The sequence below is a fragment of the Clinocottus analis genome, unplaced genomic scaffold (assembly GCF_023055335.1).
Source record: "Clinocottus analis isolate CAN_PGR_092001 unplaced genomic scaffold, fCliAna1.0.p SCAF_36, whole genome shotgun sequence".
Taxonomy (NCBI): Eukaryota; Metazoa; Chordata; class Actinopteri; order Perciformes; family Cottidae; genus Clinocottus; species Clinocottus analis.
The window spans coordinates 769130-788833 of NW_027176109.1; the positions used below are offsets into that span (position 1 = coordinate 769130).

Below are 19704 nucleotides of genomic sequence, written 5' to 3' on the forward strand. Positions count from 1 at the left end.
CCGGAGTCCAGCGGGGCGTTTGCTTAATGGAAGACCTCGAACACGCCGCACGCTGCACACACTGCGGCTGCATGTGTTCCTGCACATAATGAGACGGGCGGCGCTGTGTGTTCCATTTAATATCAGCCGGACCAGCTGTGTGGAGCGATGGATCATATTTCAGTTCAAATTAACAATCCTGACATTTTGACTCACTGCGAGGAAACGCATCCGCGCTGCATTTGGTTTTTTCAGAACGACTCGCATTATTTTGTTTTTTGAAAATTAGCGTGAAACAAAAGGCACAGCTGCAGTCAATCCAAGTCATAATTAAGTGAATAAATTTCCGTTATCCATAGTTAATTTAATATATTACACGACTGTAGCAGAGAGCACCAGACTGCAGATGAATTCATCCTTGTCAGAGTCAGAGTTTACACTGGCTGTGTCTCCAGCGAGCTCTCCATTACTGATATATCTATAAAGATATAGATCATCAACATGCACTGTTGTAAGAAATACCAAAACCAAATTCATTTAAATGGTCCATGGTGATCTCTGGAGCAATTTGTCTTCAAAATAATCACATTAAAAGAGAAAATATAAAATATGAAGACATCAATTTAGTTATGTGAAATAAATAAACTCAGATTTGTGTTAAAATAATGCTGTTACAGTGTAACTACAGAATGCAGCAGATGCAACACAATGCACACGTGCAGGTTGGAAGTGTGGTGGCTGAAATTGTTAAAAATATTTTATTATGCAATTCCCATAAAAGCAACGAAGGCAAAACACTACACTTCAGTTGCTCTGCCCTGTTTTCTGGAGCTTTTTTTCTGTAGCTGTCAGGAGCCAAACTAATCTTCACTGGCTCTCAGGGCTAATTAGCTAAACTGTCCTCAGACCAGAAGCAGAAGCAGACGCTTCAGTCCCTCGGCGCTCGTTGCTGGAGAAGCTGGTCTGACTGCTTCCTCACAGTCTGGAGCGTTGCAGCTCCTCTACCAGCGAGAATACGTCTGTGAAGCTCCAGGAAGCAAGTTAGTGAAGCTTCATGGAGCAAGCTAGCATGTTAGCGAAGCTTTATGGAGCAAGCTAGCATGTTAGTGAAGCTTCATGGAGCAAGCTAACATGTTAGTGAAGCTTCATGGAGCAAGCTAGCATGTTAGTGAAGCTTCATGGAGCAAGCTAGCATGTTAGTGAAGCTTTATGGAGCAAGCTAGCATGTTAGTGAAGCTTTATGGAGCAAGCTAACATGTTAGTGAGGCTTTATGGAGCAAGCTAACGTGTTAGTGAAGCTTCATGGAGCAAGCTAGCATGTTAGTGAAGCTTTATGGAGCAAGCTAGCATGTTAGTGAAGCTTTATGGAGCAAGCTAACATGTTAGTGAGGCTTTATGGAGCAAGCTAACATGTTAGTGAGGCTTTATGAAGCAAGCTAACGTGTTAGTGAAGCTTCATGGAGCAAGCTAACATGTTAGTGAAGCTTCATGGAGCAAGCTAACACGTCGGTGTAGCTTCATGGAGCAAGCTAGCATGTTAGTGAAGCTTCATGGAGCAAGCTAGCATGTTAGTGAGGCTTTATGGAGCAAGCTAACATGTTGGTGAAGCTTTATGGAGCAAGCTAACATGTTAGTGAAGCTTCAGGGAGCAAGCTAATGGTTGGTGAAGCTTTATAGAGCAAGCTAACATGTTAGTGAAGCTTTATAGAGCAAGCTAACGTATTGGTGAAGCTTCATGGAGCAAGCTAACATGTTAGTGAAGCTTTATAGAGCAAGCTAACGTGTTGGTGAAGCTTTATAGAGCAAGCTAACGTGTTGGTGAAGCTTTATAGAGCAAGCTAACGTGTTGGTGAAGCTTTATAGAGCAAGCTAACGTGTTGGTGAAGCTTTATAGAGCAAGCTAACGTGTTGGTGAAGCTTTATAGAGCAAGCTAACGTGTTGGTGAAGCTTTATAGAGCAAGCTAACAGGTCGTGAAGTTTCTACTAAACCTCAACATCTCCGATAATGTACACATTTATTTTTTCTTTCCAGCTCGTCTCAGATTAATTTTTACTTTTAAGAGACTCCAACAAATTAATTAAACTAAAACTTATGCTCTCCTGCATCAAAAACGTATTTTTCCCGGAAATGAAGCGACCATACCAATGTGTTACTTTTATAAAAAACCAAAACAGGAATATATAACACGACCCGCACTGATAATGAAAAACATTTTCAACAAATACTGATAGATGAGTCACCAAAGTTAATTTAGAAGTTGTTTCAAGTTACTACTGAGGAAGACCAAACAATGGCGGCACAGTTTTTAAGGTCTAATTTAAGACTCTAATTAATATTATTAACTTGATCAATTACTTGGGCTGATGTGTAGATGCTTTGAGATCTGGCTTCTAATGATAAAACGGTTTTGTTCAAATTTGGTACTTTGGAACAGCTGAATTAATTAACTGAGTTTTAATAACATTGTTTAGCAACATGTATTATTTTTTACAGCAGAAGCTAAAGCCAGTTAATTAGAGTCTGCGTGCAGTTGGATCTCAATCTGACGGCTTATTTTTCTGACAAAGTTATTCTGAGTTTGGGATGTTGCCGCTGAGTCGGAGTGTCACGACGCCGCGGAAGGAGAGGAAATATTTCTTCGAAGCCGAGGCGGCGTCTGACAGGCTGATGCTGCCAGGTCAGATGTAGGCCGAGCTCTGTGACATCCCTCTAAGGGGGGTTCAAAAAGCAAGCGCCATCATTGGAAAAGCGTAGCTCACATATTCCTGCAGGCACACACACAATCATTTTAAATTAGGAAGTAACAATGATGGGATGAACTGCTAATTCACTTGGAAAATACTTTGCCCGACGCATCAATAGTTGTTAGCGCAGTTTCACTAAAGAAATCAACATGGATCGAGCAGAAGCTGCAGGAAAGTCGAGCGGTCCGTTCTTTGGCAGGCGATCGAGTCAAAAGGAGAACGTCGGGGTTTAACCGGCACAGAGAACATTAAGCCGATGTGAGAGGCGGTCCAAGGACAGATGGACGTCTCGTCTGCGAAAGAGCCGCCGAGCCGTTTGCTGTCAGATGCTCTCCGTCAAGAAAACCGGGCAGAGGAGATTTGAGTTTGGACCTTTTCTTCCCTGACAGAATGGATTCAAACAGAGAAAATGGATTTCATATAAACCGTATGACAAGCGCAGAACAATGACTGACAGTGGCATTTCACTGCTGGTGTATGGCGGCTGCTCCTCTTTCGGCTTCTTGGTTAATAAAACCAGGAAGTCGTATAAACCACATTGCACTAGAGATTACCTTTCATCTACATTACTACGATCATCCATAGATAATGCAGATATTAATGAAATATTTACAAAGTTAGACGTTTTTCACTTTACAATAACAGATTCGAATCCTTTTTATTTTATTTTTTTACTTTTTTTACACTTTTGGGCCGGATCTGGCTATTTCTATTTTCTGCTCCAATTGGTGGTAAAAGTGTAAGAAAAATGTTTTTGGGGTCTGTTTTTTTTTTGTTGAATAAAATTAATTTTTTTCAGTTTTCAGTAACCAATTTTATATTTTCAACATTCACTTTTTTTTTTTTTTACTTTTTTTTTTTTTTCTGGGTTCAAATGTGTTTTCAGGTTCAGAGTTTTGTTATCTAGCATGAAGTTGACTCACTACCTTCATACATTCATTCATTCACGTGATTGGCAGTGAACTAAACTGACGCCAGCGACACAGCGAGATGTTCAGACCTTGAACCTGACATGAATCACAGCGTATGAGCAACAAACCATGCCGGGTATTTAACCCCAAACATGTTTCATACTATTCTTATTTGTTATTGTGAAAACATTGTTGAATTATTAAAAGTTCAAGCCCAAAACTTGACTTTCCAGGTTCAAATATTTCCCCCAGATGAACCCGACTCGGCTCCACACCCTTCAACCAAGTGCCATGACAATCAGGCCGGCAGTGATCCCATCACCTCGCCGGCAGACAAACAAAAGAAACCAACACGACTACACGACCCTCTCGGAGGAGGTGAAGCTCAGCAGAGCCGCCTGGACCGGCCTGAAGTGCAGACGACCTCCTTCATCTCTCGTCAGCTGCTCACGGCGGGATGAGCTGGAGGAGGAGAGCTGCATCCAGACGAAGACAGAAAGAACAAATGAGCCGACGACAGCGAACAACAAGGAGCTGCGAGCTCAGAGGATGAAGCAGCTGCAGAACAACAGCTCCAACTTCTTTTGTCCTGGAAAGACATTGGTGCCAGACGCAGACACCTGGAGCTATAACTGTGTTACAATGCATTTCCTCCAGTGATGCTATATGAAAAAACACATAAACACGTTGCACATTCATATTCCAGCAGCTTACATGGCAGCTCCTATTAATTACGGTGCGAGGACAGTCACCGCGCGGCGTCGGCGTGTTGATAACGTCTCACTTGGCGAGTTTTGCATCGCTGCGTTTTCTCTTCAGCGGGAAACATCTGTGCAGATATTTCTTGTTTTCCACATTTCACACTTCGCTTTGGAACTCGCTGCATTATGCAACTCTCTCTCCGTGTTTTGCATTTTCCTTCTTCAGCACACGATCGGGGGAAGTCTCACCAGAGGAAGGAGGTTTTTCTGTTTTGCTGTATTTGACTTTGTATTCATCCAGCGGGAGAAGAAGAAGAAAGAAGCTTCAGAGGCTTTTACTCTGAACTGTTTGAGGATTCAGGGAGCAGGAAGAAACCGTATGGATTCAGATTATGACATTGACTTTAACATTTATTTGCGGATGACCTTCATTACATGGCTTTAATTGTGCGAATCGATGGTAAATGGTGCAAAACCAGACAATGGCTCCACGCCGAGGAGTGACCTCTCACTCTCTGGACGTTTTGTGGCCCGATGCCACCGCGCTTTTTATTTTTTATTTTAGGAAAGATGGAACGGCCGATAACGAGCCAAACTTTAGTCCGAGCCAACCGAATAATTCTCTCCTTTATGAAGCCAGCGAGGTAGCGGCGCCCGAGGAAGGAGACAGAGGAACCGAGAAGGAATCCAAGGTTTGAGGAAGGAGACAGGAGCCGAGAAGGAATCCAAGGTTTAAGGAAGGAAGCAGAGGAGCCGAGAAGGAATCCAAGGTTTGAGGAAGGAGACAGGAGCCGAGAAGGAATCCAAGGTTTAAGGAAGGAAGCAGAGGCGCTAAGAAGGAATCCAAGGTTTAGGTAAGGAGACATAGGAGCCGAGAAGGAATCTAAGGTTTAAGAAAGGAGACGGAGGAGCCGAGAAGGAATCCAAGGTTTAAGGAAGGAGACAGGAGCCGAGAAGGAATCCAAGGTTTAAGGAAGGAGACAGGAGCCGAGAAGGAATCCAAGGTTTAAGGAAGGAAGCAGAGGCGCTAAGAAGGAATCCAGGTTTGAGGAAGGAGACAGAGGAGCCGAGAAGGAATCCAAGGTTTAAGGAAGGAGACAGAGGAGGAATCCAAGGTTTGAGGAAGGAGACAGAGGAGCTAAGAAGGAATCCAAGGTTTGAGGAAGGAAGCAGAGGAGCCGAGAAGGAATCCAAGGTTCCAATGACCGGTCGTAAGTCAGGAGACGGCGCTGAAATGAGATCGAGGCGGAGACTGCGGGGACAGTTTGAGTCACCCGTCAAAAACCTGCCTGACGCCTGAAGACACGCCTCCACGCCCCCGGCGTCTGGCGTCTGGCGTCTGGCCGCCGGCGAGAACACAAAGCCAGACCAAACCTGCCAAATCATCCAGAGAGGCATCCTGCGCGGCGTGGAGCAGGAGGGCATCCAGAACACACACATCCAGTGATCCGTGACGGCGTAATAACAACCATTTGTCCTTTAATAGCTCCTCGCCGCAGCAGCCGAGCGCCTCTCTTCCCTCTGAGGCGCCGGGAGGTTCACGGCTGGTGAAGGGAGCTCGACAGAGAAGAAGAAAACAACTAAATAGTTCAATAAATAACACTAAGTCTGCGTTAAGACGCCGTCTCTCACAAGAAGCTGCAGGCGCCACTTAGCAGCATCAGAGGAGCGTGTGATTATCCCTCAGGACACATTCGCTCAATCATATGCTTAGACAGCGTCACGGCGTTTCACCCTCCTCTTCCTCAGTTTTATGCTGAAACGAGTTCCACTCAAGCCCCAAAATGTCAGCGTCCTCGATTCAGAACGGGCCCTTAAATGAGAGGTTGCGCAACATGCCCAAACAGGAGGAAATGTCATATTATTATTATTATTCAGAACTGCAGATCCTCCCCCTCCGCCGCCTGAGTCTCTCAAAATGTTACAGTACAAATAATCTGATTAGCTAAACACTCGACAGAGTCAAGACAGATTAGCGATGCTGACGAGCAGAAACTAAAACACGTCTTTCTGTAGCTTGAATGGAGAAAGCAGCACTTTAGTAGCACTTAAAGCACTTTGTAGTCTGGCTTTCCTGAAGGAATCCTACTTTCTTTATTCTGAAATGCACTTATTGAGTCTCTCTGGATAAAAAGCGTCAGCGACATGAAATGTGTGTCCTTGTGTGCTGGTTGCAGATCAGAAAGGGTTAATTATCTGATCCTCAGAGACAGGAAACCGTGTTTGTCTTCATCCAAACAAAACCAAACACAGCAGATCACGTTTGTTTCATTGCATTTAATGCAAAATAACTCAGAATTCAAACCGTCTTCAGCGTCTTCGCTCCACATGAAGCCAGTCAGATGTGTTGTGGGTTTTCCTTTCTGTTCTGTTGTGTGGTTTCTTTTCTCAGAGCGAGCGTGGGAGGGTTTTTATTATTATGACTGTTGTGAAATTACAATAACGCTCGCTCTGTTGTTGCTCTGCCGTCCTTCACGAGGCTCGATGCAGATGTTTTCATCACCGGTTCCACTTGTGGAAGAAGCCGCGAGCGACCGACGAGACTTTGTCTGCTGGAACGCATGTTTTCCCTCAAAGAAGTAAAAAGAAGCAAGAAGATTGTTTGCAGTCGCTGACGTCACGTCAGAGTCACGAGGCAGAGCAACACCTCCACCAAGAATTGCTGAAGACACAGCGGGGCAACTAAGTTGAAGGTTTTACATCAACGTGGTCACCAACAAGAAGAGCCGAGCGTCACACTGCGCTCCTCTGGTGCTTCAACGTTTCCTACATTTAGTTTTATAGCGTGAATCTCACCGCACGCGTCATCATCCAACCAACCCGCAGCTTGAAAAAATATATATATATATATATATATATATATATATATATATACACACACACACACACACACTGTTGTGTTGTTTTCTATTTACTGTTCCTGGCTGGGTACGGACACGTCTTCAATCTCACGGTGCCAATAAGGAATAAATATGAAATATAGATATGAGGTATAGATATGAGACGTCTAAGGCCACGGATGTCGTTTCAATCAGTCTGTTTGCTTCTCACTTTGGGGTCTGATAAATCCTGTAAAGTCACTGCTCAGGAGAAAAAATAAAACAAAATGTCCTGATTTTGGTTGCAAAAATCGCAAAAACACGCATTGAGCCAAACGGGTTGGTTTGTCCCTCCAGGGCTCCTGTAGGAACCAGGCTGCCGGCTCCAGAAAAGGTACCGAAAACGCAGAGATTCTCATTTTAAAGTGATCGCGCACTTAATAAAAACATATTTAATAGTATTATATTCAATTTCTGCCAATGAATCGCGCTCTAAATGCAACACACTGCTGCTCAGATTATGGATCCTGCTCATGATTTATGATGATGACCTGATGATCAAATATTCTGCAGATTCCCTCATGCTCAAGATTAACAGTGACCTCGCCGACACACACACACACACACACACACACACACACACACACACACACACACACACACACACACACCCTTGCATTCATTGACCTCAGTTTAACATCCTTCTTTGTTCTGGGTTGGAGGCTATTTCCCTACGTGCACATGTGATTTAATGGTGGGTTAAAAAATAGATTTTGCTGAAATTATTACGGTGAAATGTTCATTATTCATTCACTTTAAGATTTAAAAAGATGCATTAAAGGACCTGCTCTCAGGAAATGTTACACATTATATTCATTTCCAGTGTGTTTTACAAGATTTCTCATCGTCACGAGCATGAAAATGCTGCTGCTCAGTGCTCGAGTCATTAGGAACGTGAGCTCTCAGAAGTCAGAATATTAATAGATAATTAATAGAAATATGTTCCTGAAAGAATCAGGACCAGATATTCAGATAGTTTTAAGTGTCTTTTGTTTTTTTTCTGTCTCTCCAGCCGGAGGACATCTGGCCAATGAGAGCAAGCTGCTGGGAAAATGGCTCATTAGTGAAAGACGGAGATAATCAGTGAGGGAGAAGCTAGTTAGTCGGAGGATGCAGCGTCATCAGATCATCAGATCCTCCGAGCGGCGACTCATTACGCTGCCGCTCGCGTCAGGTGAGGGAAAACAACTTCACAACTTCTGCTTCTCTCAGAAAACAACACGACTGTTTTCAATCCAGGATGCGATGGGAAAAGCTCGATCCAGATCAGAAAGAGTCTGTTGTTTTTCTGCCAGTGAGAACTTCTGTTTGCTGACAAAAACTTTGCGTCGCCTCCTCGTCCATCACGCCACGAGTCACTCTCGCCGGTCTGTCCGTGTTGTGTGGAGAGAGTTTGGTTAAAAGATTAAACATTTATAAAGATGCCTGTATGCACCATAGAAGTCGTTTTACAAGCTGCTGCTACCTTCGGTGGGTGTCCCCCGCTGTATCAAGCTAGCGCTGCTGCTAGCTCTCTGCTAGCTACTGCACGGTCTCTCATCGGTGGTTGTCGGGGAGCTAGCATGGAGCTAGCATGGAGTTAGTAGAGAGCTAGCAGCAGCACTAGCTGGCTACAGCTGGAATGCTAACCACTGAGCCACAGTCGGCCCGTAGTGAGAGGGGCACTAGCGTGGAGCTAGAGGAGAGCTAGCAGCAACGCTAGCTGGCTATAGGAGGGAGCTAGCGGTGACACCTATGGAAGTAGCAGCTTGCAACCCAACTTTTACAGTTTGCCTGCTTATATTTTGAGCGTTTTTCTTTTTAAAAAGCATATTAATTATTTCAAATTCGATGTCATGAACTCATAAATATAACACATTTCTATGACTTTTTTTCCAGGTCTGGAAAAAGCCGTTTTTACCAAAGGTCTGATGACTTCACGTGTTGTTCGCAGAGCAAACCGGGGGTGAAAGTCTGCGTTTAAAAAGGTGTTACCATTAGTGAGTTACTCTCACTGAGCCCGTCTGACATCCCAGCCGAGCGCCGGCTTACATTACATCACCGCCCTTTGGGGTGAAATCTGCTTGATGAAGCTTCAGAGCCACTTCAATGGGAAATCCCTCTGGCAAATATTTCTAATCCAAACACAAATCCCAGACTCAGACTTTAAAGTATATGCTTAACCCGAGTCTGAAAATCAAAACCCTCTTTCCTGCCAGTCAAAAAAAAAAGCATGTCGTTTGATTTCTTCATGGCCCTCTTCATACTTTCTTTATCGAGCGCTTCTGTGATCTCAGTCTGCTGATCCGCTCGACTTTGATTGCAGCAAATTAGCTTCATCTTGGTCAGTTGCATAACTGCCACCTCTCCTCACGCTGTGGAGCTCGTGGCAATTATCCACCTATTCCAACCCAGCCGGTCTCAAAATGATTTTTTTTTTAGGAAGCCGATGATGTTTTCCCTTTTCTTTAATTTCTGATCCTCCGCTTCGTCTGATTTGTTTGAACGTTCAACTTTAAATAAAATAACTTTGTCCAACTGTTCCCGGACTTCGTTTTTTCTGTATATATCCGGTTTACAGTTTCTCATTAAATACTGTAATATACTGTCCAGCTAGCGCTGCTGCTAGCTCCGCGCTAGCTCCCCGACAACCAACAAAGGTAGCGGGACCGGCCCCGGCTCGACTCGGGCAGCGGGGCAGTAGCAGCAGCGCTAGCTTGCTACAGCGGGGAGCTAGCAGCAGCGCTAGCTTGCTACAGCGGGGAGCTAGCAGCAGCGCTAGCTTGCTACAGCGGGGAGCTAGCAGCAGCGCTAGCTTGCTACAGCGGGGAGCTAGCAGCAGCGCTAGCAGCAGCGCTAGCAGCAGCGCTAGCTTGCTACGGCGGGGAGCCAGCAGCAGAGCTAGCTTGCTACAGCGGGGAGCTAGCAGCAGCGCTAGCAGCAGCGCTAGCTTGCTACGGCGGGGAGCCAGCAGCAGAGCTAGCTTGCTACAGCGGGGAGCTAGCAGCAGCGCTAGCTTGCTACAGCGGGGAGCTAGCAGCAGTCCTTTGTTCAAAACCTGCTCAGTCAATGCACTTATAGCTTGTTTGAGGATAAAATAGTCGTATTCTGCTGCTGCGCTCCTTGTGTTAGTCGCCATAAAAAGGCCAATCAGCAAAATTGCCTGCTCTTAAGATTTGTGCAAAAAATAAATCCAAATTACTGTAATTCATAGATTCAAAGTACCATTCATGTTGTTGGCCTCCTGCAGTAAATCAGCCCGCCGGGTGAGGGGACACTCCCCTCACAGCGGAGACAAAGAGCATGGAGTCTTGTAATTGTAGATGACGGGGACGTCAAGCTAACCGCCATTTTACTTTGAAAATGCGTCGTAAAGGTCGAGACCAGATTTCTCACCGGGTATTAAAGACGAACCACAGGGATGATTGGCCCCCGCGCTGCTGCAGGTCTTCAAGACCTGAAGGGTCTTCTTGGATAAAGTCTGTGGTTTGGTTGAACAAGCTGTGAAAACTTAAATCTGCCAAAGCAGCAGACTGAACGTTAAAGAGCTCTCCGGTTGGTTGGGACACTCGGCAACGTCGTCAAAGAAAGAAAATAGATTTGAGCTTCATTATTTTATATTTTATATATAAATTAAGGATTTGTACATTGGCTGATAAAGAAAAAAATACAAAACATTTTTTTGATCTTACATGACATTTACATGTGAAATTTTACACAACATATTCAATAACTTACAAATGCTTTATTTCCCCGCATAAAAAATATATCTCTTTACAAAACGTTTTGTAATATGTACATATTCATATACACAGGTTATTTTTTTTGAATGGGATAACAATTGTGTGGTACATTTAAAAGCATTCTACTCATCTGACTTGCCGCATAATGTGTGTTTTTTATTCTTTTTTTTTACCAGGTGCATTTCTTTTTCTCATCCATAGGAAATATGAACTCTCGCAAAATATATTACATATTGATCACACGAGACGTCTCGCTGAAGAATGCCGTCAAGTATCGAAACTGTATAAATGTACAAAATGTACGCGCGATGACGGGAATCAAAGTAGTGGTACAAAGTACTACAGCAGCAGGTTTGCTAAACCGGATCACTCGTTTGCCGACGTGAACTGGTGTGAAACCAGAAGCTGCTTCTCGGCAGCCGACGCCGCTCAGCTGAAACTGTGCAGACAGCTGTGACGGTTTTTGCTAATGCAATAAATGTTAAATGTCTTCCTTAAAAACATATGCCCATACAGTATTCAAGGCACTGCAATGATGGAGAGATGCGATGACGGTCTCAAATTATTATTTTTTCTTTCCTTTATTAAAACTTGGGATGGACTTTGAATGATCGTTCGATGCTGAGTGGCTCATGTTGAAAGTGTGCAAATTGTTCCATGTTTACTGTACATTTGTTGGCAGAAGCTGATGGTTCAGTCAGACATCGGAATAAAACATTTGTGTCCGTGTGTGTGCGTCATTTAAAATGAGGCCGCGTGTCCAGCCAGTGAGGACCAAGAATTCACTGACGAAGGTTTGACGGGTTTCCCCAAGAAGAACCGGAGAAAGACCGAACTCTGCTCCCGTTTACCAGGAAACCAGAGACGAGGTGGAAGGCTGCACTCGTTCGTGTCGGAGCGACTCTCTTCTGGGAAACCCGGCCGGCTCGAGGTTCTGTGTGCTGCAGGGACCGAACAAGTCGGCTTAGAAGACGCTACTTCCTTCGGTGGTTGTCGAGGAGCTAACGCTAGTGGAGAGCTAGAGGGTTGCTAGAGGAGCGCTAGTGGAGAGCTAGAGGGTTGCTAGAGGAGCGCTAGTGGAGAGCTAGCAGGAAGCTAGAGGGGCGCTAGTTCATTACATTTCATTCAGCTGACGCTTTTATCCAAAGCCACCTACATTGCTGCTGTGTACACCGAAGCAACGAGCAATTCAGGGTTAAGAGTCTTGCTCAAGGACACAACAACATGGATTAGCAGAGCCGGGGGTTTCAAACCACCGACCCTCTGAGTGAAAGACTGGAATGCTAAACACTGAGACACAGTCGGCCCAGAGAGAATAGTAGAGAGCTAGAGGGGAGCTAGCAGGGAGCTAGAGCTAGCAGGAAGCTAGTGGCGAGCTAGCGTGGAGAGCTAGCAGGGAGCTAGAGCTATAGGGGAACTAGTAGCAGCGCTAGCTGGCGGTAGCGGGGAGCTATCGGCGACAACCACCGAAGGTAGTAAGCGGCTTCTTTCAACTTCTTGAAAAAGCCTTAAACTAATGGAGCTGCTCCTACTTTGAGATCCTCCACGTGCCGATGTCGGGGTTAATTCACACCAAAATTTGGTTTGTTGGGGACACAAAAAGACTGTAAAAAGGAGGTGAAATAAATAAGAGAAGAGGTTAAACAGACGGATGAGGCCCACGTGACCGATAGACTGAAAAGGTGCAGTTTGCCTCCACGAGACTCTCAGACCAGCCGAGGCGATAACTCTCACACTTAAACAACATTTCTGTCAAAAGACAAATTCATAGCTCACATCTTGATGATAAACCCAAATGTTAACTATATATCTCGTGAAGAAAATATACTCCGTTGCTGTCAGAGAGCCCGAACCATAACAATAAAAGCAGCGGCATTCCCAATGGCACTCTGGGAGGAGGGGGGGGGGCAGTGCAGTTCAGTAATTAAATCCCCGGCCGTATATTTCATCAGTAAGAGGTTGCCTCCAATTAAGAGGTATAATTGACCGTGTAACTTTGAACAAACTACAGGAAAAGACACTTTTCAGAGCGGCTCTTCTGCACTCACACACTCGGCTGCTTGGAAAATAGACTAAAGATTAGATTGACTGACTCACAGCTGAGAGGCTTCTCACCTCCGTGAGAAGGAAATTAGGATGACTGTGAGACGAAGACAGAAAAAAATAATAATAAATTAAAGAAAGGTCTCGCTCTGGGCTGCTTTTCGTCAAAAGCAAAAAATGTTTAAAAATTGTCATTTGGCATTGTGAAGTAACCCCTTTTTATTAATACTACAGAGCATAAAATACTCTATTTTATCTATATGCCAGAGGCTTTTTTTTATTCATAAAGCCAACACTCACTGAGTGTAAAGAACACGTATCTTCACCGAACTCCGGGAAGATGTGGGAACTCCCCTTCTGCTCGCTTTTAACCTTTTTTTTGTCTACGATCGCTTGCAACTGCCGTTGCGTGTTGCTGAAAGTGTGCTTTATACTTCTGAGCAATTCTGTGTCTTTGATGCATGCCATCAGAAACAAGAAAAATATAAATATGTCCATATATATGTATGTATATATATGTTTCATGTTAAGCGTACAGGGGGAAGTTGTATCCTCCCTCTTCTGCGTCTCCTCACACTCAGACATCAGACCATGGTGCAGATGGTGTTCAGATTGGGGTCAAAGCGGACCACTTTGCCCTCGGCGGCTTTCGTGTTGCTGTTGTACATGGGGTTCTCGAAGGTGGCCTGTCCGTTGTTGTTCTCGTGGACGGAACATCCCGTGTACTGCGCTTTGTCGGTTTTCCTGGAGAGGAAAAAAAAAAAACACACCCACCCACACACACAAAAAAAAGAGGTTGCATATTAGTTGCGAGACCGTATCCCAATTATCTCCCCTACCTTCCGATCCAATAAACACGTCTCCGTTGTGTCGTGTGTGAGGCGGCCTGCAGCAGGTAAATGAGGCGGCGAGATGATTGTTGTTGAAAGCATCAGTCCCTCGTTCACAGGTAAGAAACATAATGAGCGGAGGATTTGCATGTCGCGGGTCCTCACGTGTATTCACCGATTTAAATCAAGCCAGAAACACGCGGTGCGTACATGCGTCCGTCACATCCTCATTAATAATGCCTGACGTACGCGTCTGTGTACTGAGGTCTGGATGGCAAGGTGTTGCATCACGCTTTGAAGCCTCTCACGAGGAAGCGATTGTATGCGGCGAGGAGCTTCCTGCGGTGAAGCGGCTATGGAAGTAGGACACAGCGTAGCGACGAGCTCGTCCTGCTGTGCCTTGTTTCCTTTTGGCTGCAACTGTACAAACGCCGCCGGCAGAAATCTGGGTTTCTAAAACTTATTTTCCAACATCTTCTGTAATAACTTTGAATTCGCGGGAACACATGCAACTTTTTTTATCTTTTTTTGCATTACATGTAGCCGACGCTTTTAAGGGTTAAGTGTCTTCCTCAGGACTTGGACTAGCGGTGCATGCTAACCACTGAGCCGCGGTCGCGCTCGATTTGGGAACGAAACCTGGATCGACCGCAGGAGCTCGCTCACTTCGGGTTCCCGGCTAGCGCAGGAGCACGGCAGCGTGCACCATACATACGTACTGCTGCTTGTAGAGATAGAATTGCGTCGACTTGGACTAGCGGTGCATGCTAACCACCTAGCCGCGGCCGTGCTCGTTTTGGGAACAGAACCCGGATCGAGCGGAGGAGCTCGCTAGCTTCGCTATACGTACCGCTGCTTGTAGAGATAGAATCCGAGGCCGGCGAAGATGAGGGCGAAGAAAGGCACGAGGATGGCGACGGCGACGGAGCTGCTGTTGGTGGAGCCGGTGGTTTCAGGTTCGGCGAGAGTAACGTTCTCCCTCACGCTCAAACCTGGAAGAAAAAACAAAAAGGAACAGAGAATAAAGTCACAACACAGTACCACTGAAAAAATACAGAAAATGGTGGAAAACAACGTGGAAATGAGGGAAATGTGATATGTATCTGATGATGATGATGATGGTGGTGGTAACACAGAGGAAGATGATCAAAATGATGACACGTCGGCGTTTGTAAAGACGCCAGCCGTAATGATCTGACTGATAATCATCAGAGCGAGTGTGATAATCTCGTTGAAGACAATTATGAGACGACGACAACAGAAATGTTGCGCACAAAAGAGACGAAGGACAATGACGAGGAAGGAAGTAATCTACTCTGCTGCAGGACGGCGGCAAGACATGGGAAGACACACTGTGTGTGTGTGTGTGTGTGTGTGTGTGTGTGTGTGTGTGTGCAGAGCGAACATTACGGAGCTGTATTGTTTGAAAAAGAGGTGTTACTAATCCAGATTCATCAAAACAGGCTATTTTAAAATGTAATGACTTTATCCTTTTCCCATTCGCAAGACGTTTAACATATTTCCGTTGCATAACATTTTACGTTCAATGATATTAACATTATTATGGAAGTCCATTTGTCTCTCTCTAATATCCACACAGATCTCTTGCACAGGCTCCATGCTGTGCTGAGAGATTAGCCTCCAGAATTAGCATCCAAAATGCTGTCAAAATGTTATTGCCAAAGCAATTACTGAAACTAGGAAAGGAAAAAAAGCGGATAGAAAGCGACTCACACAGATGCCGATTTTGCATTATGATAACATGACCGTGTGCGAGGGCTGATTTGTGGTGGAATTTATACCGGGAGAAATACTGGACACGGCAGATTCACACAGGACTGAGATCACAGACACACTGCGATTATTAAAAATGACTTGAGGACCCCGAGGAACACTGATGCCAACAGGACGCAAGAACTCTCTCCTTCCTTTTCTCTTTGAATCCATTTACACTGGAGGGCAGCTGCACATGGAAAACATGTTTTTATATATCCATCTATCCACCAATCCATCCATCCATCCTGTAATTTCACCACTGAGGGACTCATAAAGGATCATCTTATTTTATCCATCCAGCCACCCAGCAGGGTTTATACACATTTTTAACAATGGATTTCCATGACTTTAAACCAATTTTAACGTCTTTTAAAAGCATATTAATTATTTCAAACTAGCTTAAATAAACGTCATGAACCCTATCTATCTGTAAATGTATCTATTTATCTATAAATGTATCTATCTATAAATGTATCTATCTATAAATGTATCTATCTTTAAATGTATCTATCTATCTGTAAATGTATCTATCTATCTATAAATGTATCTATCTATAAATGTATCTATCTATAAATGTATCTATCTATAAATAAATGTATCTATCTATAAATAAATGTATCTATCTATAAATGTATCTATCTATAAATAAATGTATCTATCTATAAATGTATCTATCTATAAATAAATGTATCTATCTATAAATGTATCTATCTTTAAATGCATCAATCTTTAAATGCATCAATCTATAAATGTATCTATCTATCTATAAATGTATCTATCTATCTATAAATGTATCTATCTGTAAATGTATCTATCTATAAATGTATCTATTTATCTATAAATGTATCTATCTATAAATGTATCTATCTATAAATGTATCTATTTATCTATAAATGTATCTATCTATATGTATGAGTCTCCTGAACCCAGACCAGCACAGAGGAACTTTGGCCCTTCAGAGAGATGAATGCACTTTTCCTTCACAACCATCACGTTGTTCTTAAACATCTTTCTTCCCAGTAATTGGTGACGATGACAGCTGAAGCGTGACCAACGGCAGCGAGACTCCAGTGTGATTGTAAAGACACGTACCGAGTCTCTGTAGTCCAAACTGTCCCAGGTCTTTGCCCTGGATGAAGCCCTGGAACACGTAGCTGCCTCCCTCGGGCTCAGCCGACACCTAGCAGCAGAGAAAACACAAGACCGACGGTTTCCTTTCACTTGCATTAATAAAAATATGTTTTCTTCTCGGCACGTAAATGAAGCGCCGCATTCGTTCCACACCGCGTCAAAAAAACACATTTAGCACGACAGTCGCACGCGTTCTTATCATGCAACATTCAAAAATATCACCTTTGTGCTTTTGGAAGCCGCGCGGCGGCGTGCTATCAATAGCGCGGCGGCGTGCACTCAGCTGTCACGCGTTCTTATTAAGTGGACCTTGAAGTTGATTTTAGAAGAGGATTTCTAAATCCCACATTGTTGTTTTCAGGTCCCTCAAGGTGTGTGTGTGTGTGTGTGTGTGTGTGTGTGTTGTTCAAGCAAAGTGTGGGAATAAAACGCTGTAATGGCTCAAACAAAGAGCCAGCGGCTCATCTGATGCACAGCCAATGTAAACACTGCGTATGGAAGACAATATCGGCCAATAAACCAGGAGATGAGCAGGATGCTTGTCATCACAGACACTTCTCATGTTCTGGGATGTTTATTCTCCATTTGTTGGAACGATGAGGAGCAGAAATTCAGTCCAAGAAAGACTCATTCTTGGCTCCTAAGTCGTTACAGCACCATTAACTTTTAACTTTAATATTATATTTGCATGTAAAGCAATGAACAAAAAGATAAATGGTCACACATTATAATAACTGCACGCTACGAAGCATTAGTTAAGTATAAGTAAACACTTAGTTCATCATTTACAAAGCATTGTTACACACTTTATGAATAATGGATTCACCATTTTGTGAATTAAAATCTTACATAATGCTTTACAGCGTGCAGTTATTATAAAAAGGGTTCATACACATGGTGACTAATGGATTCCATGACTTTATAACTCATTATCACAACTTTAAACCACATTTACATGACTTTTAACCAAATGTCCATGAGCAAACATTGTGTTTCCAGGCCTGGAAATAACCATAGAAACATATTTTCCAGGTTTTCCATGACCGTATGAACCCTGTATGAAGTGTTGGAGCCATGAGAGACTTCTGCTCCTCCAACATCACCAAACATTACAAACACAAATGAACAGAAACATTTAAAATAACTGCTGCGAAGCATTATATAATACTTATTCAACAAAAATGTTGACTCCATCACTAATAAAGTGGAACAAAGCGTCATAAAGGATGAATGAAGTGTTTACTGATGCGTCACAGCCTGCAGGTATCACAGCGTGACTAATACTCATAAAGAAATCCAGTAACAGAGTCACAGCTCTCTCTTTTCACAAGGAAGAAGCATCTAATTCCTGCATCTACTCACGAATCCGTCCATGGCCCAGCTCTCCTCGGCGGCCCGGCTGGAGGAGCTGTGGGCCAGCGCTCTGGTCCGGTACAGCAGCAGCATGAGCCGAGCCTCCTGCCGCTTGTACACTCCTACGACGTAGAGAGAGACACCAGAAACACATGAGCATGAAGAGACGAGGGAGGATAGAAGTAGAAGAAAACAGTGAGGAAAGTTCAAGCTGAAGAGAAGGAGGAAAGGAGGGAGGGAGGAAGGGAGGGAGGAGACGAGGGAGGGAGGGAGGAGACGAGTGGGAAGCAAGTCAGCGCAGACGAACACCAACACGCCCGCTCTTTAGAGCCGATAGTTAATTTCCTCTCTCATGCATGAGATCATTCGGGCGAGCGACTGATTGACAAGAGGCCTTGAGATAAATGGAAGTGACACACGGAGGAGGAAGAGGAGGAGGAAGATGATTTATGAATGACTCACCGGAGAGCAGGAACTCGGCGCTGCTGTCGGTTAAAGTGGCGTTGACTTTCCCCGTGGTGGCGTTGAAGCTCGCCACCGTCAGGGAGACGGGCAGCTTGTGGCCGCGGCGCTCGTACGAGCCCTTCCACACGAAGTCGGAGGCGAAGACGTCGTCGGGAACTTCAGGGAGAATTAAAAAAAGAACAGTTCAAACTCGACTACATGATGCCGTCGCATTATCTCGCAAAGCCAAGAAAAAAAAAACACGTCAAATCAATATTAGTTTTTTTGTTAATGGAGCCGGATGCTCTCCTCCCACAGTGAGAAGATGCTAATTATCTGTGTGGAGGAATCAACGCATCAAACAGCTGATAGCGTCTCCTCCTCCTGCGCAGAGACAACCTCCATTAATGATAATTAAATACATTATGAAAGACATAACTCTGGACTCACTCTGTGAACTCACCCAAAGTTTTTTTTTTTTAATAGTTTTCCAAACTTTCTTTTTTTTCTTTTTTTACACGGCACAGTCGTTATCTACTGGGAATTATTTACAAGAGAATAATGAGTCAATTATCCTCACAGAGAGGTGACTGCTTGTAGGTAACGACAGGAGCGAAACCTAATAAGTCAGATTAATTATCGCTGGCAGAAAAATTAAAGGTGGAAACAAGACTTGTGCGTTATTTTATTACCACAACCGGCGCCTTAAAGGCTCATTACTGTGTGATGCAGAGCACGTGGAAGATGTGCTTGTATTCAATGTGTCTGCTGCTGGTGCAGCGTCACCTTCCTGGTGGAGGTGAGTGATCTACCTGGATCAGTGCTGCTCTGTCCCTCGAGGGTCTTCAGTTCATGTTAAGGACTTATGGATTATTTTACTGCACAATCTTATTGGAACTCAGGCAGATTTAGTGGAGAGAACAAAAGCTGCTGCGGTTACATTCTGGGTTCAGACCCTCTGACCTGTGAGTTTACAAGACTGAACATTTACAAGACTTAACAACATTTACATGACTTAAAACTAAACGTTCATGACTTTAAACCAAATGTTCATGACTTTAAACTAAATGTTCATGACTTTAAACTAAACGTTCATGACTTTAAACCAAACGTTCATGACTTTAAACCAAATGTTCATGACTTTAAAGTAAACGTTCATGACTTTAAACCAAATGTTCATGACTTTAAA

At 44.0% G+C, this 19704-nt stretch overlaps 1 protein-coding gene and 1 long non-coding RNA gene across 2 annotated transcripts in view; one reads left to right on the forward strand and one right to left on the reverse strand.

The window, feature by feature from the left end:
* Positions 1-903: 903 nt before the first annotated feature.
* On the forward strand, positions 904-9675 carry LOC137799583 (uncharacterized). The gene is made up of 3 exons (XR_011079434.1): positions 904-1019; positions 8229-8390; positions 9095-9675. It is a non-coding gene; the product is annotated as an uncharacterized lncRNA (long non-coding RNA).
* A 1164-nt stretch (positions 9676-10839) lies between these two features.
* LOC137799537 (CUB and sushi domain-containing protein 3-like) overlaps positions 10840-19704 on the reverse strand; it is a gene marked incomplete at its 5' end in the record, with an annotated part of 388544 nt that continues 379679 nt past the window's right edge. The window contains 5 exons of the mRNA XM_068596333.1: positions 10840-13725; positions 14662-14803; positions 16680-16767; positions 18081-18193; positions 18534-18692. Coding sequence (XP_068452434.1) covers positions 13566-13725; positions 14662-14803; positions 16680-16767; positions 18081-18193; positions 18534-18692 — 662 coding nt within the window. The remainder of the gene's footprint in view (positions 13726-14661; positions 14804-16679; positions 16768-18080; positions 18194-18533; positions 18693-19704) is intronic.